Source organism: Dreissena polymorpha, chromosome 8 (genome assembly GCF_020536995.1).
Source record: "Dreissena polymorpha isolate Duluth1 chromosome 8, UMN_Dpol_1.0, whole genome shotgun sequence".
NCBI lineage: Eukaryota > Metazoa > Mollusca > Bivalvia > Myida > Dreissenidae > Dreissena > Dreissena polymorpha.
The window spans coordinates 61,233,881-61,260,770 of record NC_068362.1 but is presented as its reverse complement, the minus strand read 5'-3'; the positions used below and the strand labels follow the sequence as shown (position 1 = coordinate 61,260,770).

The window sequence follows — 26,890 nt, the reverse complement described above, 5'->3', positions numbered from 1 at the left end:
TGGAACTCGAGCTCTATTGCATTGAGCAATTTGGTATTTTAGACTGATAACTATTGGTGTATTGTAGTGTGATATATGGACATGTACTGCAAGGAAAGCCCTTGAAAGTATTGCGCCTTATTTCCAAAGGGGCCCTTTGCATTACTGCTTCTTATAGCACATAAACGAACATTGCAGCTAGCTACAAACATATTATTTTAACGGTTTATTAAAATTTTTGATAATGGTGTTCGCAAATCTAAAGTTCGTGAAATGTATATACGATTAACAATTTGAGCGAGCACTGGATTTTATAAACTCGTCAAAAACCAAAAACAGGGGATATCCAAACACTTAAAAAACAACACAGTCGGCCGTTCTCAACCCTAAAGGTACTTATTAAGAAATTGCTTTTTGGCTTCTTTTTTGAATTTGAAATGACCATTTATACCTTGAATAAAAGTACGTTTAAAAAAACGTGAAAAATACTCGTGTACATTGCCGCATGCACGCGTATTTTGCGCTAAATAAAAATTATATTTCAAATTGTTTAGATTATGACCGGTCCGTTCATCGGTCTCTTACCAGTCCGGACACCTGGCAGGACATCGACCACGTGGCTTCAGCCATGCGTCGGTCAACGTCAGACCATATGGCTCTCGCCATACTTTGGTCTTTGCCAGGTACCAGGCAATACTTCGACCACGTGGCTCCGGCCATACGTCGGTCGACTTCAAACCATGTGACTCCCGCAATACGTCTGTCTTTGCCCGGTGACGTCGACCACGTTGTTTCGACTATGCGTAGGTCGACGTCAGACCATATAGCTCCCATCATACTTCGGTCTTTACCCGGTAACGTCACCGGTCATATTATGCGGTCCGGTCACCGGTCATTGACCGGTCCGGTATTACCTGGTGACGTCACTCACTGGTCATATTATGACCGGTACGGTCACCGGTCATTGACGTCACCGGTCGTATAATAACCTCCTTTGACTCATCGAAGCAGGATTCATCGTCTGCTTCGGCCCACGGGTATCTTTTACGTTACCTAGTCGTATACCCCCGGCTGCTACTCCATCGAATCCAATACTTTATGGAATCAGCAGTCTCCAGGCCTCTAGTGCCTTTCAATAATAGAAGCTTATGAAATACCTCCATCTGGTATTCCTACTTCTGACTCAGCCGGCTACATGCAGACCACTAGTCTTGCAGTGGTTCGGTTGAAGCGGGCTCGGAGTCTAGCGTTATGGCCGAACATTACTTTTTGGCCTCTATTAATCAGGTCTATAAATTATGTTCGAGACCCTAGGTGATGACTTTTTACCCAGCCCTTTCCCTGTCGGCTACAGGCTCTGCAGTCACCGTCACGGAACAGTTGGCCCCCAAACGTGAGATCGGCAGGATTAGCAAGGCGACGTTTCGCGTCGACCTCCGCCTTCCAAGTGGCTCGGCTACAATGTATGTTTTCCAGTCACTGAAACCCAAATGATTCTCCTTCTCCATCGCCATTGAAATCCCATAAGGACCTGACTGAGCCTAAACCGCTTGATGGCGGTTAAAGCTACAAGTCCCCTGTATCCGACCCGACTACCGAACTGCCGGGTCTAGATCCTGACATTACAAGCTTTCGCTTACTATGCCAGTTGCTTCTACCACTATCTCAGTTCCTTACTCCATGTTGGAGAATTGACAACTGAGAGAGGACCGATCCATAGGTCTGCCTATCAGCTTGACCGCATGCGGTCACAACATTGTAGATGGCTTGGGAGCTATCGGACTCAGGCCCGAGATGCTAAGGATCCAGAGGGACATCATCCTCTCTTCCCTGCCTCAATTTTCTTGTTGGAACCAGGAGTGAACTCGCTCAGCATTGCTACTTTCACAGCAGATTTCCTTTTGCGAGGCAGGTTACAGGCGTTAATCACGGCTTAACGGGAAGACCAGATCTTTGCTTCTTCAACAAGAAACAACTCTGCCAAGCGCCTATGGGCTCTTTACCGTCCAGATTCTAAGCACCCGGCAACCCCGACGGCCAAGAATACTAAGAAGAACAACCTTTTTCTCTAAAATGCCTTCTTCTATTCCACATCCGGCCTCTAATAGGCCGTCTTCCTATAACAGGTCGTCTTCCTATCGGAATTCGTTTAGAAAGGATTCTTAAATAAAGGGCAAACCCAAGCCGGATCAGAAGACTTTTAAGCCTACGACCGGCAAGGGCGGACCTCTCTTAGGTCACTCCTAGGGATTTCCCTTTCTACCAACACACCTCCGATGCCGGAGGTACCAATTGCAGCCATACTTCTGCACTTCGCAATCGATGTCTTATAATAAAGATTTCAACACTTTTCCTACGTCCTCTTCAGCACTATATCTCAGCTTGTTGGAACTGATCTCGAGGCAGGCAATGCGCTTACACAGATTCCCATCCTTCTGTCCTTAGTTCCCCACATTCAGTGGTGACTAGACTTGGAGACACTCTTGTCAGGAGTACCGCTTCTTCCACCGCAACCTTCCTTACACCTCATACTGATGCGAGCAGGGAAGGTTGGGGCGCTCACCTGGAACCACTCAGCTTGATAATCTCAGGTATGTGGTCTCCTCAGGAGTATCACCTGCACATCAACAATATCGAAAAGCTAGCAGTCTTTCTAGCTGTTTCTCGGTTACAACACATCTTCGCGACTCCTGTGTGATGGTGTCAACAGACAACACATCAGTCGTGGTTTACATCTATGCACAAGGGTGAACATATAATCACTCCCTGTATCAGGAAACCAGGAACTTACTCGTTCTTTGCAAGAACCTCAACATTTCTCTCTCGTCCAAACACATACCAGGTCGTCTCAACGCCCTGTCGGACGGTTTGTCTTGCAAACACCAGTTCCTTCTGTCAGATTGGACATTTTTCAGGAAATGGCCAACCAGATTTTTCTTACGTTCGGTTACAGACTTCCTCTGTAAGTGAATCCAGTTCTCACGTTCTGTTATCCACTAGTCGACCAATTTGTGACCAGAGACAACCACATACTTCCTCTGTTTGTGAGTCCAGCAGTATACGATCCAGCAGCATTGGCGATTGTCGCGCTTTCGACTGCTTGAGACCAACTGGACTCTAACGCCTATATCTCACCCATCCTATTCCTCTATCTTGGAGTATCAAGGTGAGCTCTTGCAAGATCCTCCTGGTCGCCCCTTTGTGGCCCAGTAGATTCTGGTTCAACGACCTTCTCAGTCTCCTGTACGATTTTTCCAGGGAACTTACTCACAGGTCAGATTTCCTATCTCAGAGAGACAGTTTTCATAAGCTCCAGTCATGTTCCACTACAAGTCTGGCCATTATTTGGTAATCCCTACAGAAGAACGTTTTTTCTGTTAGGGCTTTAACCCTCGTTTCCTCTTCAAGGAGAAAGTCCACCAGAACAGTCTACGAGGCTCTCTGGAAGCTTTTCTCTGACTGGTGTATTCGAGGGCATATTGATCCCCTCAATCACTCTGCTAGACGCATAGATGATTTTCTCATCTATCTATTTGATGATAGGAAACTTTCTCTTATCTCCATCAAAGGATACAGACTATGCTTTAGCATATCTAGGCTTTTCGTAAGTCATCACAAGTCTGTGCTGACCCAGCTTTTTTAGAACTGATCCAAGCCATGGAACTTCAACGCTCTGTTTCTCGTTTCTTTACCCTTTAATGGGATTTAGCTTGCGTTCTTTGGTCGCTTACTAGGCTCCCTATGAACCCCTTCATCAGGCTTCATAACAGTTCCTTAAAACTGGAAGACCGTTTTTCTTCTTACTATGGCTTCAGCCAAACGGAGAAGTGAAATTCATGCTCTTTCTGTCGAAGACGAACATCTTCGTTTTGATCCGATGGCTTCGTCACTTTGTTGTGTCAACCAGGATTCCTTTCTAAATATCAACTCCCCTATATGGCTTCTAAACCCTTCAAGGTCCCAAGTCTTTCTAGAACTTGTGGACATGAAGATAAATATAGACTTCTTTGCCCAGTCAGGTCTTTGAAGTTCTACCTTTGCAGAGTAAGTCCATTCGAGGTTATCGCAAGAAACTCTTCATTTCTTAATAATGTGCGTGTGTGTGTGTGTCTGCGGCTTCTATTTCTCGTTGGGTAGCCTTGACTAAGAAAGGCTTACTCTTCAGTTCTCTGTAATTTAGGGACTCATCCCTTTTTAAGAGCAGACCGCATTAGTTACGAGCTCTGTCAGTTTCGTGGGCGTATATTTATCTCACCCCACTATCTGACGTGCTCCGAGATGCTTTCTGGAGGAATCCGACCACCTTCTCCTCCTTTTACTTCGTTCTCTGAAGTGCCAACAAGACAACTTGTATTTGTTGGTTCCCCTTGTGATTTCACTAACGGTAGTGTCTTCTATGACATAGACATACTTACTCTTATTTGAGAAGTCAAGTCAATACCGTACTAACGAAGATAAGCTGATAACCCTGGATATGGCTTCTGCTGTCTTTAGCTGGTAACCCTAGATATGGATTCTGCTGTGATGGGATTGGGGAGCTATACGCGAACCTTCCCGCCGCAGCTGCAAATTCGGCTATTAGATAGCAGGTAATGTATTTATGCTATTAAAACAAATTTTTTAAGTAAAATTCATTTTTATTATTAAATACTTACCTGCTATCGGTGAGTCCCACGTCCCACCCCGCTCTTCGACTAATATTTCAGATATATTGAAAGAAGATTGATATGTGGACACTGTTTCCGCTTTAGCAAATGTTGCATTACACTATGTTCCGACCTAGTCTAATTTTGGTGTATAGGTGACCAGCTCCCAGCTCCAGAATTTCCGGATGAATAAACCCACCTTGGAAAGGTAGTAGCTATTAGATAGCAGGTAAGTATTTAATAATTACAAGAGATGTCAGAAGACAGCACGCTCGACTTTTCAAGTGCTTGACAGTATAATGTGGAAATTGTTGATATTCAATACGGTCAAGGTAATATAGTCATATTCTAACTGGAAGAGGACCATAATTGAAACATATTGATCGCTTATGTTTTAAAGAAGTGGTACATTATAGACGATTCTGAGTTCAGGTATACTTACCACAATCTATTGAACATTTGTAAAGACATAAAACAAACTAATTAAATTATATTTCAAGTTTGATAGCAACAGCTTGGGTGTGATGGTTGGATAGTCTTTCAAAAATAAAATAATAAAAATAAATATTTGTGTTTTTTTTACCATGTTTCCAAAAAAAAAATATTTTGGTGTGGGGGGTGGAGAGAGGGAATAATGTGGGTGTATGTTCATTTATTAGATGATATTTAAAAAATAAGAAGAAAAAAAAGGGGAAAAAAATCGGGTGGGAGGAAGATTCTGGGGTGGAGCCTGGGGAAGGTTTGGGTGGAGTCCATTGTGGTATGTCAGGTAAGTGTTGTAAGAGCTCGTGAAACACCTTGTCCCCTACTGCGCCGCTTTAAAGCCATATTTTTTACCTTTGACCTTGAAGGATGACCTTGACCTTTCACCACTCAAAATGTGCAGCAACATGAGCTACGCATGCATGCCAAATATCGAGTTGCTATCTTCAATATCACAAAATTTTACATTTGACCTTGAAGAATGACCTTGACCTTGATCTTTCACTACTCAAAATGTGAAGCTACATGAGATACGCATGCATGCCAAATATCGAGTTGCTATCTTCAATATTGCAAAATTTGACCTTTGACCTTGACCTTTGACATTGAAGGATGACCCTGACCTTTCATCACTCAAAATATGCAGCTCCATGAGATACGCATGCATGCCAAATATTGAGTTGCTATCTTCAATATTGCAAATTGACCTTTGACCTTGAAGGATGACCTTGATCTTTCACCACTCAAAATGAGCAGCTTCATGAGATACACATCCCTGCCAAATATTGAGTTGCTATCTTCAATATTGCAAAATTTTGATATTTAAAAATGATATTTAAAAAATAAGAAGAAAAAAAAGGGAAAAAAAATCGGGTGGGAGGAAGATTCTGGGGTGGAGCCTGGGGATGGTTTGGGTGGTGTCCATTGTGGTATGTCAGGTAAGTGTTGTAAGAGCTCGTGAAACACAATGTCCCCTACTGCGCCGCTTTAAAGCCATATGTTTTACCTTTGACCTTGAAGGATGACCTTGACCTTTCACCACTCAAAATGTGCAGCACCATGAGATACGCATGCATGCCAAATATCGAGTTGCTATCTTCAATATCACAAAATTTGACATTTGACCTTGAAGGATGACCTTGACCTTGATCTTTCACTACTCAAAATGTGCAGCTACATGAGATACGCATGCATGCCAAATATCGAGTTGCTATCGTCAATATTGCAAAATTTGACCTTTGACCTTGACCTTTGACATTGAAGGATGACCCTGACCTTTCATCACTCAAAATGTGCAGCTCCATGAGATACGCATGCATGCCAAATATTGAGTTGCTATCTTCAATATTGCAAATTGACCTTTGACCTTGAAGGATGACCTTGACCTTTCACCACTCAAAATGAGCAGCTTCATGAGATACACATCCCTGCCAAATATTGAGTTGCCATCTTCAAGATTGCAAAAGTTATGACCAATGTTAAAGTTTTCGGATGGACGGAAAGACACCATATATTTGACCTTTGACCTTTAAGGACGACCCTAACCTTTCACCACTCAAAATGTTAAAGTTTTTGGATGGACGGAAAGACACCATATATTTGACCTTTGACCTTGAAGGACGACCCTGACCTTTCACCACTCAAAATGTGCAGCTCCATGAGATACACATGAAGCCAAATATCAAGTTGCTATCTTCAATATTGCAAAATTTGACCTTTGACCTTGAAGGATGACCTTGACCTTAACCTTTCACCACTCAAAATGTGCAGCTCCATGAGATACACATGCATGCCAAATATCAAGTTGCTATCTTCAATATTGCAAAAGTTATGACCATTGTTAAAGTTTTCGGACGGACAGACAGACGCCATATATTTAACCTTTGACCTTGAAGAACAACCTTAATCTTGACCTTCCACCACTCAAAATGTGCAGCTCCATGACATACACATCCATGCCAAATATCAAGTTGCTATCTTCAATATTGCAAAAGTTATGGCCAATGTTAAAGTTTTCGGACGGAGGCACAGACTTACGGACAGTTCAACTGCTACCGGGGGAATAAAAAAAAGAGAAAAAAAAAATTATTTTTTAGGGGGGAGATTTTGGGGTGGGACCTGGGGGATGGTTTGGGTGGAGTCCATTGTGGTATCTCAGGTAAGCGTTGTTTTGTCAAAGTATGAATCAAATCTGATCCTAAATAAAGAAGTAATGGCAGTTTAAGGAAAATGTATTTATTTGATCTTGAGATTCAAGGTCATTCAAAGGTCAATGTCAAATTCAACTTGCCAGGTACAGTACCCTCATGATAGTAAGAAAGTATTTGAAGTTTGAAAGCAATAGCCTTGATACTTTAAAAGTAAAGTGCATCAAAATACAAAATTTAACAAAATATTCAAAGTTACTAAGTCAAAACAGGGCCATAATTCTGTGATAATGCCAACCAGAGTTATGCAACTTGTCCTGTACAGTCCCCTTATGATAGTTAGCGAGTGTTCCAAGTCTGAAATCAATAGCTATGATACTTTAAGAGTAAAATGGACCAAAACACAAAACTTAACCAAATCGTCAATTTTCTAAGTATAAAAGGGGTCATAATTCTGTCTAAATGACAGTCAAAGTTACATAACTTTGCCTGCACAGTCCCCTTATGATAGTTAGTAAGTGTTGCAAGTATGAAAGCAATACCTTTGATACTTTAGGAATAATAGTGGACCTAAACACAAAACTTAACCAAATCTTCAATTTTCTAAGTATAAAAAGGGGCATAACTCTAAAAATAATGCTAACAGAGTTATGCAACTTGACATACACAATTGTCTTGTTGCCATAAAGAAGTATTACAAGTTTGAGTTAATTATCTTTGATAGTGTTAAAGTTATTTGACTTTATAAAAAACTTTCACCAACGCCAACTTTGACGCCGGGGCGAGTAGTATAGCTCTCATTTTTCTTCGAAAAGTCGAGCAAAAAATTTACTTGAAAAATTTGTATTAGGAAACTGCCCTTCTCCATGGTGGCCTGCTTTTTCAAGGGACTGACCCGTGTTTGAACTCTGCCAAGATATCATAAGAGCAAATGCTCTGGCCAAGTTTCATGAAGATTGGACTAAAAATATGACTTCTAGACAGTTAAAAAATCACGATAGCCATATAAGGAAAACTGCCCCACCCCCTGGTGGCCATGTTTTTCAACAGACCAGTAAACATTGTAGAACTTGTCTGAGAACAAATGTTTGGACCAAGTTTCAGGAAAATTAGTCTAAATATATGACTTAGGAATGTTAACAAGCTTTTGTGGAAATCTGAACTGCATGCAGTGACCTAGTTTTTTACTTGCATGACCCTGTTTTGAACACTGCCGATATTCATTCGGACAAATATTCTGACGAAGTTTCATGAAGATTGGATCATAAATAAGGTCAATTGTGTTAACAAAGGTTTCTTCAGCCATGTAAAGAACAAGGGACAAAATTGTCACAAAACCAGATTTCCAATTCGAAAAAAAAAGTCTGATAAAGGGAGACCATTCAAAATGTGCATTGTTACCCCCTTTTGTCAAATTCAATCTATTTTCACTTGTGGCGACCTTGATTTCAATTAGAAAGCAAGAGATGTGTTTGTCAGAAACACAATGCCCCCTATTGCGCCGCTTTGAAGCCATATATTTGACCTTTGACCTTGAAGGATGACCTTGACCTTTCACCACTCAAAATGTGCAGCTCCACGAGAAGTAAGTAAGAGATTGAATGGAGAAATTAAAAAATTTATTTTTTTTATTTTTTTACCTTTGACCTTGAAGGATGACCATGACCTTAACATTTCACCACTCAAAATGTGCAGCTCAACGAGATACACATGCATGCCAAATATGAAGATGCTGTGTTCAATATTAAAAAAGTTATGATAAAACTTTAACGAAGGTTAAAGATTTAGGAAAGAAAAATACAATGATATTTGACCTTTGACCTTGAAGGATGACCTTGACCTTGACTTTTCACCACTCAAAAATGAGCAGCTCTATGAGATACATTGAGATTGAATGGAGAAATGAATTTTTTTATTTTTTGACCCTTGACCTTGACGGATGACCTTGACCCTTCACCACTCAAAATGTGCAGCTCTACGAGAAACACATGCATGCCTAATATGAAGTTGCTGTGTTCAATATTAAAAATGTTATGATAAAACTTTAACGAAGGTTAAAGTTTTAGGAAAGAAAAACACAATGATATTTGACCTTTGACCTTGAAGGATGACCTTAACTTTTCACCACTCAAAATTAGCAGCTCAATGAGATACACATTGTAAATATCAAGTTTCTATGTTCAATATTGCAAAAGTTATCGAACTTTAAACAAGGTTAAAGTTTTGGGACAGACAGACAGACGGGCAGACAGACTGACAGACAGAGAGGCAGAGAGACAGAGACAGACAGACATACAAAAACAATATGACTCCGATCTATCGATCCGGGGGCATAAAAATACACTGATAAAGGGAGACACCTCAAAATGTGCATTGTTACTGATTGTTCATAGTTACCCCCCTTGTTTCAAATTCAATCTATTTTTAGTCGTGGCGACCTTGACCTTAGAGATATCGACGTAATTCTTTCGAGCAACACACCGATGGTGAACAAAGTGCCAAATGATTTTAAAATTTCACAATGAATAACATAGTTATGGCCCGGACAAGCTAATTTATGTTCACTTTTTACCTTTGAACTTAAAGTGTGACCTTGGAGATATCGACGTAATTCTTTTGCGCGACACAACGTCTAATGATGGTGAACAAATGTGCCAAATGATTTTAAAATCTCACAATGAACAACAAAATTATGGCCTGGACAAGCTTGTTCAGCCCGCCCGCCTGCCGACATTCGCCAATCTAATAACCAGTTTTTCCTTCGGAAAACCTGGTTAAAAACTTCTTGTCCCCTGGCGACCTTGTGTTTTTAACAAATCATTTTCAAACTCGGCCAAGATATCATTAGAACACATCTGACCAAGTTTCATGGAGATTGGACTGTAAATGTGACTTATTAAGAATTGAAAAGCTTACTGTCTTAATTTGCCCTCGTGACCTAGTTTTTTACCTCGAGTGGCCCACTTTTAAACTCGGCAAAATAATCATAGGGATAAATGTTTTGATCAAGTTTCATTAAGATTTGAAATATATGTTGCAGACAGACCAGCACCATCTGATTATGCTCTAACTAGCTAATTAGAAAAAAAATGACATAACAAGAGCTGTCTCCATAGGATCACTATATGCCCTCCTTTGGGGGCATAAAAATCAAACGCTCTTAAAGGGCTGTTGCATGACATTAACCATTATTTCTTATGAATTCCAACTATCTGCATTTGAGCCTCACTCTGGAAAAATGGTGCTTAATGCATGTGAGTAGTGTTGTATCCGATTATTGTTTGCAGTCTGGAGCTATGCTGACCATGGATGGCATAAGACCCCTTTTTGCATGACGCAGTTCATTTCAATTGCAAATATAATTAAAAGATAATGCAAGAATCTAATTTATATGTGTAATACTATGCTTGCATTATGATTATATAAAACAAGAGGCCCATGAGGGCCTGAATCGCTCTACTGGCTGGAATGTTTAACAACATTGGGAAACAGTTTTAACAATTATTGTTTATGTCATTTTCATCAATTCAAAATATCAGTTTAATTACGATGATTTATGCCATATTAATTAAAATGATCTGATTTCAGTGCTTGATCACTGTTTGTGTTGCTTAGTATGAGCATATGATTGTTTGGAGTCAAAGGTTGGCCATATCATGGCATAGTATACTAAAACCATATATATATTTCTAATTTTTATGACATGCATCAGAGAAGAGAGTGAACCAATTCTGGACCGACTCATATAAAGTTTGCAAATTACTATTCCGAATGAAATCAAAATGGAAAATATTGCTGCCATAAGAGTAAAGAACATGGTGAGAAAAGGAGGTTACTCACTTCAGTTACTTTTTCCTCTAGGCACATTTTCAAAACGTTATCTGCTGCAGATACATTAAAATAATTCCTCCTTTTATCACTATGTTCAAAACAATTATTCAGATGCTATAAAGGACAAGTAGTCACTGATCATATCACATCACACAATGGTTAGAAGGCTTTTGACTCATTACCAAACCAATTTCGGACTGACCCAAAAAAAGGCTTTGCAGATGACTATTCAGAATGTAGCCCCTATCAGAATGTAGCCCCTATTCAGAATGTAGCACCTATTCAGAATGTAGCCCCTATTCAGAATGTAGCCCCTATTCAGAATGTAGCCCCTATTCAGAATGTAGCCCCTATCAGAAGAAAATGTCATAATCTCTTTCTGTGTCATGTAGCAGACGATTTTTAAAAAGTAATGAAGTAAAAAAAAAACACTGATTGTTTGAAAGGTGATAGGGAATCAATCAGACCAAAAATATGGACTCAATTGTGTAAATGAGGTAAAAGTACAAATGGCTCCTTTTTAATGATTAATTTTCAACTCATCTCCATTGTCAATAGGGCTCAAGTCCTTGATAGTATGAACAATCTGAGTAAGTTTTAAATAAACAGACCCAAAATGGGAAATTTATCGCATAAACAAGAAAAAACGTAAAATTTAAACTTCAAATGGCTCCTTTTCAACAATATAAAGTTGGACAAATTTTCTTCACTCTGTATGGGGTTCTGGCCCTTGATGATATAAAACATCCGTTGAAGTTTCAAAGGATAGAACTTTATATGTAAACAAACAATTCTAACAAACGAAGGATGGACGCACAATGACTACAGCTATAAACACTGTGCAAGTTTGGAAAGAATAAGATGGAAACTGTGTACTTAATCGCGCAAACAAGGAGAATTTTCTCAAATTCAAGGGGAGATTATTGTGTACTTATTTCTCCAATACTGCTCATATTCAATAGGGTTCAAGTCCTCATTGATATAAAGATACTGTGCAAATTTGGAAATAATTGGATGAAAACTGTGGAATTAATTGCGTTAACAAGCGGGATTTCAAAATTTTCTCATATTGAAGGGGAAGTCATTCTGGACTTATTGCTTCGATATTGCTCTTTTAAAAAAAGAGTTTGAGTCCTCATTGATACAAAGACACTGTGCAAGTTTGCCAAGAATTGGATGAAAATTATGGACTTTATCACATAAAAAAACAGAATTTTCATTTTTTTCTCAAATTCAAGGGGAGATAATTCTGGATTTATAACTCCGATATTTCTCATTTTCAATAGGGTTTGACTCATCATTCAGATAAAGACACTGTGCAAGTTGGGAAATAATTGGATGAAAACTGTGGACTTTATTGCGTAAACAAGCCTTATTTCACAATTTTCGCAAATTAAAGGGGAGATAATTCTGGACTTTTTACTCTGATGTAACCCATTGATGTAACTCCGATATTGCTCATTTTCAATAGGGTTCGAGTCCTCATTAATATAAAGACACTGAACAAGTTTGAAAAGAATCGGATGAAAACTGTGGACTTTATCGCGTAAACAAGAAAAAGTATAACGCACGGACGCACGCACGCACGGACGAACGACGGAAACCACACCATGACATAAGCTCTTCCGGCCTTCGACCAGTAGAGCTAAAAACTACATATAACCATGTGAAATGTCTAACATGATCCAACTAATAGAAAACCCAACAAAATCATTTATTGCAAAATGTATTCAATCAGATAATGAAACATCATGTAAGAAACGTGTAATAACCATTGCAACAGCATGATAATAAATATATAACAGCAAAATTTCATCATGACTCTCTATAACATGTCCTTTCAGCAAATATAAAGCAGTGGTTGATATTTGTGGTCTTCGATTATAAAAAGTTTTTATGTACATATTTTTTAACACCACAAGCACTAATTTAAAATATATTTTTAAAAATATGAGCCTCGTTCTGGGAATATCAAGATTTATGCGTGTGCATAAAGTGGAAGAAGTCATCCTCAATTAACCTGTGTGCACTGCACAGGCTAATCTGGGATGACCTTTTACCCACAGGCATTAAGCCCCATTTTCCCAGAGCAAAGCTCATATGTAAGCCATTCAAATCTGTTAGCTTCATTCACCCACAATATATAGAAATATCACATTTAATTGCACTTAATGGTATACAACCACCTCATTTGAAAACGCATACATTCAATGTGCTACAAGACACTACGTCACAAACTTTATACAAATCTAAATTAAAACATTTTTTAAAATCATTTTCCTTAAATATTGCCCCTGTAAATAAACATGATTTTATTTTTCCTGGCCTACAAACAAATACATATCTTCCAAACAGAAAAGTTATCATTGGTTATAAAACATTATTTACGTACATTTGAACTAATGCCATTTTGAAATGCCTTGAACTATTCCATACAGACAGGCCCTGTACTGATACAGTGAACAACTTCATTATGATAATTACACATGTATGAGAATAACAACTGCTTAAATATTAATAATTTACATCATAACAATGAATGAGACATAACAAACTACAGACCAGTTATAAACTTGATTGAAAATAAGCAAAGAATAGCAACATTTATACATGTATCTGCAGCATGATTTAGTAAAAAAAAACTGATTAAAAGGACTGAATAAGATATAAATGTATATCAACACACTAATGAATCAATGGGGCTGTCTCATATAAATAATCTTTATCAAAAAACAAAGATATGTCTTAATGTAAGGACTATTCAAGTTCGAAATACAACAATTGAAAACAGATCAAAAGATTGAAACAACATGTCAAGTGACTATGAGACATTGGCTAAAGGCTTCATAGAAAATCAGCCGCACGTGCTGTAGTAAGTAAGATATGGCATTAATAAACTTAAAAAGACTGTAGTATTTATGCAAATGACAAAAAACTTTATTTGAGGTAAAATTAAAGAACCAAGTAAAATAAACAAATGTGAACACTTAACAGATCAAAAGTATCAAATACAAATGCCCACTAATGGGCAAAAGTAAAATACAACAAACTTAATAGTGAGATTCATTATGTAATAGATGATCAAACTAGAAAGCTAATTGGAGACAATCAATAGTTGATATGAAATTAGACCAGGGCTCGAAATTAACACTCGTACACTTGCAAAATGCGAGTGAAAAATACCGATTGCTTAACCGCAGGTCAATTTAAAGAACGTCCGAACCCCGTATGCGGAAGCGCACACCTTGTATGTAGACTGGTATACTTATAGTACAGATATGCGGATGGTATTGGTACAAAGAACGTGAAACAGTCGATTATTCACACATGTTCATTATAAGAGACATGAAACTTGAACAGACATGGCGTTGAAGCAAAAAATAACTAGTTTCTTTTTGCCAACAGACGGAAATAACAATACAAAATATAAAGCAACATTAACCGTTGAGTTAGAAAAAAACAAGGGAAATTAAATCCTTCTACGAAAACAGTGAAAAAGTGGGACAAGGAACTTAATATATAACTAAAACTTGTTGTTGATGTCATATTTTATTTTGTTTTAATAGTACTAAACTAATGTCCAAACTTGCTTTTATTTATGTTTCCAGCAAAATTTGTGAGAATGTTTTTGATTTTGCGAGTTGGTATTGTTGCTGCTTGCAATATTTTGCAAGTAAAAAAAAAACGTTAAATTCGAGCCCTGTTAGACTTTCCAATATTTTACAGTATTGCAGTAAAACCCAAATAGGGCCAGAAAAAAGCCAAAACATTTCTTAAAAGTGAATGCATTTTAAACTTTAACCGAAGTATTACAATCATGTTCAAACGGGTATCCTTTAAAATACCTCACACTATGATCGATAAATCTTAATCACATCTTTAATTTCCTGTCTGCAAATCGGGCACAAAGGGTTGCGTTCCTTCCTCACAGCCTGCGCGCATTCAAAACACATACACATATGTCCGCACGTGTACAGCACGGCATTGACAGGTCGTTCGTAGCATACATTGCACTCGTTGTTCTCATTGTCAGCTATGGGGTCGCTGATTGAGCTGGGGGTAGGGGGCATGGACTGGTGAACAAGTGTATGGGTCAAGGGCGACCCAGGCACGAGAGGCACGGCAGGTTGACTTATGCTCCTTGACATTGTTGGGGGCATGTGACCTTGACTTTCCACTTGACCCCCGAGGTTCAAGGTCAGGGGTATCATGGAGAAGCGGTGGGACGGCGGGGGAGGCAGGGTCACCATGAGGGCACTGGACGTTGACCTTGACCTTGGCATCGGGCGTGGAGGAATGACCGGCGGGAGAGGCGGGATTGTTACACCTGCAACACAGATCATTGGACTTAAAAATGTAGAAGGAAAAGTTACAATATGAGCAATCTGATTAAAACAAATTATTATTCCAACGTGTTATTTTAGCAGGGTTCTGCATCAGGAGATTTTATACTGCCTTGCTATATGAGCTAGCTTTACTATTGACGCGGTAGAGTGTCTGCCTGATTTGGAACAAGGAAGGCCCGGGTTCAATCTCCAATGTGGTCGTGGATTTTTCTGGCTGGGTTACAACATGACACTTGTTCTTTAACACATTGAAAACAACAATCTAACGTCATTTGCTTAAATTTTCTTGTAAATTATAAAATATTACAAAACAAACAATACCCGTTGAATTATTGTCAGATATTCAGGTAGGCTTATTTTTAAAATGTATGCTCTTTCAATAGGTCATGTGACATCTTTTTTTGCACTTTACCATACTGGTTAGAGAAAGCCCGCACATTTCTAAGAACAACTTACCAATCATTTTTATCTTCTGTACATTACTGTACACATCAAAGAAAGCCCAGATATTCCTAAGTACAACTTACCAATCATTTTGATCTTCTGTACATTGCCGTACACATCAAAGATTTCCCAGATATTCCTAAGTACAACTTACCAATCATTTTGATCTTCTGTACATTGCCGTACACATCAAAGAAAGCCCAAAGCGGTAGTGTGCGGTCCACATGCATCAGTGTGGACACCTTGTGGTTGTTCCTCCCATACTGTACCTCACCTGAAAGAAGATCACAATGTGATACCCTCTCTGGAAAAAAGCAGTCTGCACAGGCTTATCAGGGACGAGATTTTTTGCTTTAATTGAATTTTTTCGTTTAACCATTTCCCAATCAGAAGCTAAGTGAAAATGGCTATGGGCAAACAGCATAAAACCAGAACAGTCTGTGACTAACTCACAGTGTGTTCAGGTTTTATGCTGTTTGCTGCTCATCAGTATCTAAGGGTTGGCAATGAAGCCTTTAAAACATGAATCTAGAAAGAAAGGTCTCAAGTCAAATTTCACTTTCTAAGGGATTACAAATCTGTCAAAATACGTATCTATGTGGTTAAGGGTTATTCTAACACGGCACACAACTTGTTTTCTATAGACAAAGAAGTAAATCAAGTGTGGGTTATTCTGCAATAACTTATGGGCGGAGCTTAATGTTTCGAAAATAGTTCCAAATAAATAAAAAAAATATTGCAGTAAAATGCACGTGCTAAAACCCGCCCTAAAAGAAATGTAACAAGGGCTGTTTGTAAAACATGCATGCCCCCCATATGGGCTGTCCGTTGTAGTGGCAGCCATTGTGTGAATACGTTTTTTGTCACTGTGACCTTGACCTTTGACCTAGTGACCTGAAAATCAATAGGGGTCATCTGTGAGTCATGATCAATGTACCTATGAAGTGTCATGATCCTAGGCAAAAGCGTTCTTGAGTTATCATCCGAAAATCATTTTACTATTTCGGGTAACCGTGACCTTGACCTTGGACCTTGTGACCTCAAAATCAATAGGGGTCATGTGCGAGTCATGATCAATCTACCTGTGAAGTTTCATGATCCTAGGCATATGTGTTCTTGAGTTATCATCCGAAAACCATTTTACTATTTCGGGTCACCGTGACCTTGACCTTTGACCTAGTGACCTCAAAATCGATAGGGGTCATCTGCAAGTCATGATCAATCTACCCATGAAGTTTCATGATCCTAGGCGTATGCATTCCTGAGTTATCATCCGGAAACCATTTTACTATTTCGGGTCACTGTGACCTTGACCTTTGACCTAGTGACCTCAAAATCAATAGGGGTCATCTGCGAGTCATGATCAATCTACCCATGAAGTTTCATGATCCTAGGCGTATGCGTTCTTGAGTTATCATTCAAAAACCATTTTACTATTTCGGGTCACCGTGACCTTGACCTTTGACCTAGTGACCTCAAAATCAATAGGGGTCATCTGCGAGTCATGATCAATGTACCTATGAAGTTTCATGATCCTAGGCTCAAGTGTTCTTGAGTTATCGTCTGACAACCACCTGGTGGACGGACCGACCGACCGACCGACAGACCGACATGAGCAAAGCAATATACCCCCTCTTCTTCGAAGGGGGGCATAATAAATGTAGCATGTATATAAATGTAATGAAACAACAAATTGTATATTTGGTGATAAGTGGCATAACCACACCTACAAAGAATGTTATTGTTTATAGGAAGCCTAATTCAGAAAACATTTATAGCATGTCAGCTTTTCAGTAGCATCAATAAACGTGACGTCATTAAGGCCAAAAAAAAAAAAGTCTTGGTTCAGGGAACCCGACCGACCCTATTTTTTGCCCCCGACCCTAACGATTTTTTTGGTCCATGGAAAAAAATCTGATGGCGAAAATGCTAAAATCTCGTAAAATTTCATTGAAAACAGCCACCAATTAAACCTGGATTGGTTTTCTATATTTTTCTCTTTGTTTCAATGAAAGTGTTCGCAATTTGAACAGTGAACAATAACCGGTCTGCACGTGTATACGAGACATCGCTTGACCTTATTGTTATTGAAGTGCGCATGCTAGCTGGCCAATCAACATTGAGCTTGCTTACACATGAAATGACGTTGTTAAATGAAATGTAAAAATGGGTGGAGCTATGGAGTAATATTCGGTCATTCATGCGCAGACACTGTGCACTTTGAATACACAGTTAATATTGTCGTCTGCAAACAAAATAGCGGCCGGTCGCAAATGTCGTATTATTAAAGATTAAAAATGAAAAGAAGCGTGACAATATTTTAATTATTTCCAAGCTGTCTATTGATCTGAATTTAAAAGTGATAATTAAATAATTAGTTCTATGTCGATGATGTTACAACTTTCTGCCAATTTCCGATCGAAATGAAAAGATGATAATTAATTAATTTGTTTGTTTTACTCGCACACTATGCTAACTGACAGCAGCGTATTTTAATCAAATAAAAATGTGAAAAACACGCGCGGTTTAATTTTAATTAACATTTCAAATTTTTAACACATAGGAAGAGTCATTCATCTACACTACTATAAAAATGGAAGTAACCACTTTGTCTCTAAAGTCGCTAACATGGCGTCTTTAACCTTAAAGCGTTGTTGGACGAAAAAGAGTCATAACAAAAAAAAATAATTAAAACACAAAACACTAGAACATTCAAAGAGTCATGGAAACTTGACAACAATTGGCTTCGCTTTGATAATGAATCAAAATCAATGTACTGTGACGCCCTTAGCCTGTACAAACCAATAGCAACATTCAAATTTATGTACACTGCTCACTTCCTGTGCGATGCGCTCAAACCCATTGCCATTTTATCAAAAAATGTACCAGAAGAAAGACTTGTGCTATTCTGAGGTTACCCTCCTTTTGACAGCCACTATTCAGACTCTTGAGCACCTGTTGGAGACTAGGTCAGGTCTCATGATGAAAAAAATTCTGAAGGTCACACCTCAAACACCAGAGACTGATAAAGATGGCTTGTTCACTTTTGAATATGAAGGTCACACTATCACAGACAGACAAAGAAAAAATGGTTGGCTAAAAGAAATTTTGGGCCAGCGCTAGCCCTGAAGAAGTGCATAAAGAGCTAGGAATATTGAATAATATACAACGACTAAATACCACATGTGCAATATTAATCATTTGGTCAGTGTTTAAACAATCATGGGTGCATTAACTGACCCTTTTTCACCCTGAAATCAGTCGACTGGTAAAAAAAAAAAAATAAACAAAAAATAAAATAAAAAACCTACCTACCCTCCTACATTTTTCTGGCCATGTTCCCTGAACCAAGACTATTTTTTTTTTTGGCCTAAGTTTCTACGATTGTTGTTTTCAATGAAAGTGACGTCATTTGCAAAATATTTATGAATGAAAACGACGTCATATGTTTGTACAAGTCAATGACGTCACTAAATAGTGAACTTTGTAATTAGAAGGGCGGAGTATTGAAAAATATAGTTCACGTCCGAAAGCTTGAACCAAATCAATCAGAATTTTGTTAGAATCGAAATAATATTTTTCTATGATGGTTTGTTGTCGAATAACCCACAGTAAGTTGTATAGATGCGTGTTATCAAATCACTCGTGCTTCGCACTCGTGATTTAATTCCTACGCATCTATACTCCTTACTGTGGGTTATTCGACAACAAACCATGATAGAAAAATATTATTTCTTAAATAAATTTCTTCTTTAAGAGAATCCAGTCAAGGCAGAAAGCAGAGTCAATCTGAGACAACACTTGATGCACATGCAGTATTCCTGACTTTCCCTGAACTCTGCTTATACTGATAGAATATTGTCTTTTTTCTGTTGAAAGGTTTTGATATTTATACAAATTGTAAACTGTAATAAAGGGAAACAAGGAAAAATGATGATTTTCTAATATTTAGTGAGCAGCAAGCATATAGCCATTATACAAAACAGTTAACTAACCTTAGCAATGCCAATCATTTGCCATGTAAAGTATTAAATATGTTAGGAAACTAGGAAGCCAGAGAAAAACAATAAAGGATTTCTTTAGTGACATAAACAAATTACTAGTACTAGTATATTACACAATGTAGGCTTGCTCTTTGAAAACTAATAGTCTGTTTTATGTCTTTTATATAACAATAGTACCATTATTAATATAAATACATGTCTATTTTTTTATTTTCATAAAATTATAAACACAAATGTGAACAGGCCAAGGAATTTAACCTACAAATATGATTACATAGCTGGCAGCCAAGTCTGTAAGGCTTTCAAAGAAAGTACATCAAGAACTACTAATAAATATTTATAAAAGCACAGCTCAAAATATCTCTTCTGAAAACAATGTTCTCTTTTCTGTACATCTCATGTCAATCCACCCTGGTATCTGACCCACATTCTGCAAGGCTGTTAACATAACTCTCTGTTATATTTACATTCTACCTAACAGACATGTTTTCTCTGCTAAGAATAATTGTGGACCAAACAACACTATTTGAGTTGGGAAAAACTGGGCTTAATGCATGGGGCGTAAAGTGTTGTCCCAGATTTAGTCCCAGATTTAGTCTGTGTGGACTGCACAGGAAAATGTCATCCCTGGTAAGCCTGTTCTGAATGCACAGACTAATCTGAGATGACACTTGACACACGTTTTCCCAGAGAACATCTTTTATCCCATTTTCATCGCGACATTGACGGTATAACACGTTGTGGAATATACTTGCTTGTATTCAACACTGTGGAATATACCTGTCGCGTGCACGGACTACTTTTTAAATGACGTCATGTGATATGCGCTAAAATTAGGTCGATATTGTTTGGTTCATTGATCGAATTGTAAGGTCACCCATTAAAAGAAAATGTGCATATTTTGCAGAAAAATATATATATGACATATTCACCAAAAGAAATGTTGAAATAAAATATTAAATTACACGATTTTTGTTTTGTATTTTTTTAATTTATATTTACTTTACCACTGAATGATTTTTCATAAGAAACACAGTCGACAAAACTTAAGCTTCAAAATTATACGACTTTCAACCTTTTAATGTAGTCATATGTAGTCGCGCTTCCGGCGTTCTAAGCCTCGCAACATAAACTTCTCTGTATTCAACGCTAACCTAGTATTCTCTATATCTACATGTATTTTGGGGGGTTGAAACAACAGCATTTTGTAGTTTTTTTAATTAGGCAAATATAAAAGATCTGTACATGTATATCAAGCATTGCAGCAACCAAAAATTAAAAAATCAATATATATTCCAAATGGTTAAGTGAGTTGAAATGTCCATTATACAATTTAAAAATCAAACACAAAAAGTCAAATTACATTTTTAAAGGTATTGAAGTACTTGACATTATTTGGTATATGTTAAAAATACATGTAATACAGAAATAACCCACAGCAATTACCCTTAAGGAATATTTTCCACAAAATATTCATATTAAGACAGGTATAATGTACTGAATATCTCAAGTTTGCAGACATTGTTTATTTACCAGAACCCAACATTTTTCTCTGATGTCTGATAATTGATTACAACTCAGTATGGGGGCTCTATAGCAGAGGTGGCAGATATCCAATTAATGTCAGGAATCTACAATCTTGGTAAAAATGCCAGGTAATAATAACTCTGGAGCCTGGACAATGAAACTAAGCAAAAAATAAGCCCAACAAAACAATTACCCCAAAATAATTACTGATGGTACAGAATAAAAGAAAAGTACTTACATGAAAAAAGTACTTTAAAATTGTTCCATAATGCCTATTTTTGTAACAAAATCGCTTTGACATTGATTAGTCTTTAACAAACTTCTTTTCACTAGCTTGTTTGTATCACTTGTAACAATGGTTAAATAGGTAACAAACAAGAAACCTGGCAAAAGCATACCAGGTGTTTAAAATATATAATATTTATTATATAACAGTGCTCCAGCTAGGCCTAAATAGAAGGGCAACCCGCCCTGCCCTTCCGAAGCTCTGTCCTGCCCTTCTGAGGCCCCGCCCTGCCTTTTTATTTACTTAAAAAAACAACAAGACATGTGTTTGTCAGAAACACAATGCCCCCTCATGCGCCCCTGTGATTTATTATTGGACCTCTGACCTTGAAGGATAACCTTGACCTTTCATCACTCAAAATGTGCAGCTCCATGAGATACACATGCATGCCAAATATCAAGTTGCTACGTTCAATATTGCAAAAGTTATGAAGAAGGTTTAAGTTTTGGTTTAAGTTTTGGGACACACACACGGACACATACAATGACAGACAGGCCAAAAACAATATACCCCCGCTATTTCCATCCGGGGGCATAAAAATTACATTTAATAATTTATAAATCAGATGTTACATTGTAAGTAATTTATTCCAAATTGTAGACATTTTATTTGCATGGTTTAATAATAATGGGAATAATATATTCTAACAATTATTAATAACATAAAATTAATATGCAATAGGGAGCATTCCAGATAAGCCTGCGTGCTCGAAAGTGCCCTTTTGACAAAAAACTGCTTGTCCTAAGTGCCCTTTTGACAAAATAGCCCCCCCCCCATGCCCTTTTAAAAATCCTAGCTGGTGCACTGATTATAAATTGTACAATCCCAAGCTAGGTTTGCTTATAAGCCTTTTTTAACTACACACACAATAAAGCTATTGAGAGAATACTTTTGTTCTGTCTTGAACAACAGTGACCTCCATCTTGATTCTTCCCAAAACTGGTCCCAAATGGGCACGCAATTTCAGCATAATACATGCATGTCCATCAAAATTCAAGTTACAGAGCAAAACAGTTCTTTTCTTTTTTAGTAACAGTGACCTAGACCTTCACCCAACTCAGGCCCCAAATCAACTACACACACAATTTCAAAACAAAACTTCCACCCCCAATTAATTTTATTTTTTTCATTAAGAGACCTTGACCTTTATATGAAACACCTCAAATGCAATTCAAGGTACACATGTAGGTTTACATGCAAGTTTGCTATATCTTTCATCAAGATTCTTCAATGCAAACTTAAGTTATTTACAAGAAACCAAATGTTTGCTGTTTTTCTATTTAAAATACATGTGTACAGTACAGCCAAAGCGGCACAAACATAATCCGCGGCTACGCCATGGCCAGATTATTAGTCCGCGGCGGCCGAATCGTGTGTTTACGCGGCGTATCGCCGTGGCACTCGGCATCGATCCGCGCAACGACGCCGAGTCTGTATTAACCACGCGTACTTTCGCGGAGTAAATCCGTCGCATACGTACGCGGCGGATCGAGTGAAAAGATATCCACCTACATGTACATACATGTATGTGTAGCGTAGAATTAATTACGCGCAACTGTTTATGTTTCGTTCGATTATCATTATTAAATTTGTAATCCGAAACACACTTCCGAATTTTAATGCGTCCTTTGGCAAATTCTAGCGTCAAATAAACAATGCTAAAATATCATTTGTTTCATAAAAAGCGCGCGAAAATTATGCAGACATGTAGAACGTCGTTTGGAAAGTTTGGGTGTATTTTGTGTTGTATAAATACATGAACATCACGTCAGGCATAAATCGCGTGTTCAGTGGAGAAAAAAAACGCCCCGATTAGACGTTATTTCATCATCTCTATAAATAGTAACAAATGCCAAAATGTATTTGATACTTAAGGAAATATCGAGAATGTTTGTGTATCGTAAATATTAACCAGCATTTGCTTTAAAACTGGAATATACGGGATTATCGGGTAATTAGTAGCGATATTAACTGTATAATATGAACAAAATAAAACGTGTTTATATACGCATATTCAAACAATAGTTATAATAAGCTGATAATTAACAAAACTACAAATACGTCGTCACCGTCTTGATTATTGATGTGGCTTCAAACTGCTAATTTTCTCAGCTAAAATATAATAGCGGAATCAACATGCAATTAATTTATAAATCCACCATATGCTGGAGCCTTGACCACTTGTATGTGCCAAAACATAATTACGTGACCTTGTTTATGTGTGAAATACATACGCTACGGGCGGGAAACAAACTTAATAATTGGCCAGACACATTAACCATGCTTACATGTATATGCTAATACAATCCGCGCACAAAAAATGTATTATGATTTTAATTATTATTATAATTGTTCTTTCAAAATTTGTTAACTACATGTAACTAATAATTAAAAAAAAAAAATTTCATGATCGCATCGACTCGGCATCATGTCGCGGACCGCGGCATGCCTCGGCGGACAGATGCGAAGTTTCGCGGCGAAATGCGACTTGCCGCCGCATACTGACGCGGCTTCAACGACTGACGCGGCATCGACTCGTTTCGCCTTGCCGCCGCGGATCGCGAAATACGTTTGTTCCGCTTTGGCTGTACTGTACATGTGTAATTGACCTGACTGGCCCCAAATGCAATTCCAAGCAAGGTCTGTATGTAAGCTGGCCATATGCCTTTTGCAATCAATACTGGTTGATTAAAAACTAGAGTTTATTGACCCAATACCACTGGTTTGCTGTTTTTCTGTACAAACATTGTGACTGCTATATCCAGCTGCATGTAGGATCGATAAAAATATTAAATGCAAAAATATTACTCCATACAAACCTTCGTTTGTCAGATAGAAACTTAGTTCATCTTCCATTTCGGGATTTCGACACACGTCTTTGTTAACAACCCAGTATTCCAAACGATCCAACAACATATCGGCATCATCCGGGAGATCCTCTGCTTTTAAAGTCGCCGGGTCACATGACGTAAACCCGAAAGCTAGCCCACCTAGAAATGACCGATCAACCCCTTGAACCTGTAGCACTATTTTTTCTCCGCATCTTATTGGACGGGATGAAAACACATAAGCATTACAAAATTCGTCTTTAGTTCTAGTTGCTGATAAATGATCTGGAGACACATGAATGTTGCGTCCGCACAAATTGTGAAAAGGGAGAGGTGAAAATTCACAATTCCCATGAAATTGGGACACAGAGACACGTAAGTTCGCCTCACGATTGTTTCGCCGATTATCGGAGATTGTCAATGAAGTCACGTGTGATGAGGACATGCTGTGGTTTGGTTGTCTGGTAGCTGTTGATCCCATTGGAGAGCCAGATGTCATGGTAACCAAGTTATTCAGGGGCTGCTGAATGGGATTGCTGAACTCTACACATGCTGTGTTGCCGTATATGTCCATCAAAGCCCACAACCTACCACTAGTGTTCACGCCACCGAAGAAAAACCCTTTCTCCTCCCCATTCACGCCATAAAACACATCGCCTGAGCGAGTCACATAGAAAAATAGTTCATTCCCCGCAACTGCGTATCTCTCACCAAGAGCTTTAGCCCAGTTACCAGGCTTATTTGTCATATCAGGACAAGCATACCTCGGTAAATCCTCCCCTCGTAATGTCCCTGGATCTATGCTCGTAAATCCAAACCTTAGCACTCCACTCCAACTTCCTGATGTGTCAACAAACTTTAAAAATACTCGTTCCCCGATAGCAATAGGGCGGTTGCTGAAGCAGATCCCCTTGCAGAAACTGTCCCCACGTTTAGCAGTGCGTCGATCATTGCATAGATGTACGTTGTCCCCATGGACGGGGTGAAAGGTCACCGGCGAACCTGGATGATAGGACAGGTCTAGGCTGTTACCTGAAAATGGAAGAAAATCTATATATATAACCTTGCAATACTTTAATTGAAGACATCATACATTTGTCAAGTGACTTTCTCTCCAACCTTCAAGCTTGTAATTTGTTTAACCGTTAAATGTTTGCTGATCAAATTCAAATGTTAAAATTGTGAGAAAACCTGTTTTTTGCTGTTTTTCCAACACTTTCAAATTGTTATGAGTTATATCATACTCCCCAACTTAACATTGTACCAATAAATAAATTTGTAAACCAAAGTGAGCTGATAGATGATATTTGATTCACATATCTAAGTGCATCTTAATGCAACACATGTAATTCTATACTACAAACTATTATAGAAATACAAAAGTCTCTGCTTTAACAAAAAGGTTTCTTCACTAAATCTAGTGTTATTTACATAGAGGATTTAATAAATCCAAAAAAACAACTTCAACAAACTATTTAATCAAACATTAATACGCCTGCACACCATTTTAAAGTCCTTTTTCACTGACTGAGGTGGTATGACAGTGTACATACACAATATACATGAATACCACATGTTTTACATGTTTCTCATCAATCTTAAAGGCAAATGCATGGTGTGTGACATGGCCAATGAAATCACAGGACATCATAAATACATTTACATATTCATAGTCAGGGACAGTAACTAATTAGCATCTTAAGTTAAATTTGTTGTTGTTATTCTTTACCCTTTACCACTTAGATACGTATTTTCACACATATGTACTAGTCCCTCAGAAAGTTTAATTACATTTTACACCTTTCTTTCTAGATTTAAGTTTTAAAGGCTTCCCCTGCGAAATGTTGTTCTGCAGTTCACGAATAATTCGTGAACAGTTCATGAACTGTTCGTGAACTGAGTTCATGAATTGTTCACGAATAGTTCGTGAACAGAAAATGAGCCACGTCTGTGAAAAGTTCTTGAAATTTTAGTTCATGAACTGTTCATGAACATTAATGGCATGAAGTGTTGATGAAATATTCTTGAAACCTAATGGCATGAAGTGTTCATGAACTATTCTTGAACCCTTATGGCATGAAGTGTTCATGAACTATTCTTGAACCCGTGTGGCATGAAGTGTTCATGAACTATTCTTGAACCATTATGGCATGAAATGTTCATGAACTATTCATGAACATCAATGGCATGAAGTGTTCTTGAACAGTTCATGAACAACACAATTCTTGAAAAATTCTTCAGGGTTTTGCTGTTCATGAACAGTTCATGAACATTTTCCTTCTATATTTCAATGGCTCATTTTCTGTTCACGAACTGTAAGTGAATAGTTCATGAACCATAGTTCTTCAAGAGTTCATGAACTGAGGTGG

The 26,890-nt window shown here is 38.0% G+C and overlaps 1 protein-coding gene across 3 annotated transcripts in view; it reads right to left on the bottom strand.

The window, feature by feature from the left end:
* The window catches only part of LOC127843121 (protein neuralized-like), a 110,873-nt gene that overhangs the window by 45,637 nt on the left and 38,346 nt on the right, over positions 1-26,890 (bottom strand). For 2 of the 3 annotated variants that reach the window (XM_052372953.1, XM_052372952.1), the window contains exons 2-4: positions 24,513-25,553; positions 16,031-16,150; positions 12,799-15,413 (exon numbers count right to left, since the gene is read on the bottom strand). In XM_052372953.1, the coding sequence (XP_052228913.1) occupies positions 14,938-15,413; positions 16,031-16,150; positions 24,513-25,553 (1,637 nt within the window). In that variant the 3' untranslated portion in view covers positions 12,799-14,937. Of the gene's footprint in view, positions 1-12,798; positions 15,414-16,030; positions 16,151-24,512; positions 25,554-26,890 lie in introns of those variants that run through there. The other variant, XR_008032101.1, reaches the window with a different exon arrangement.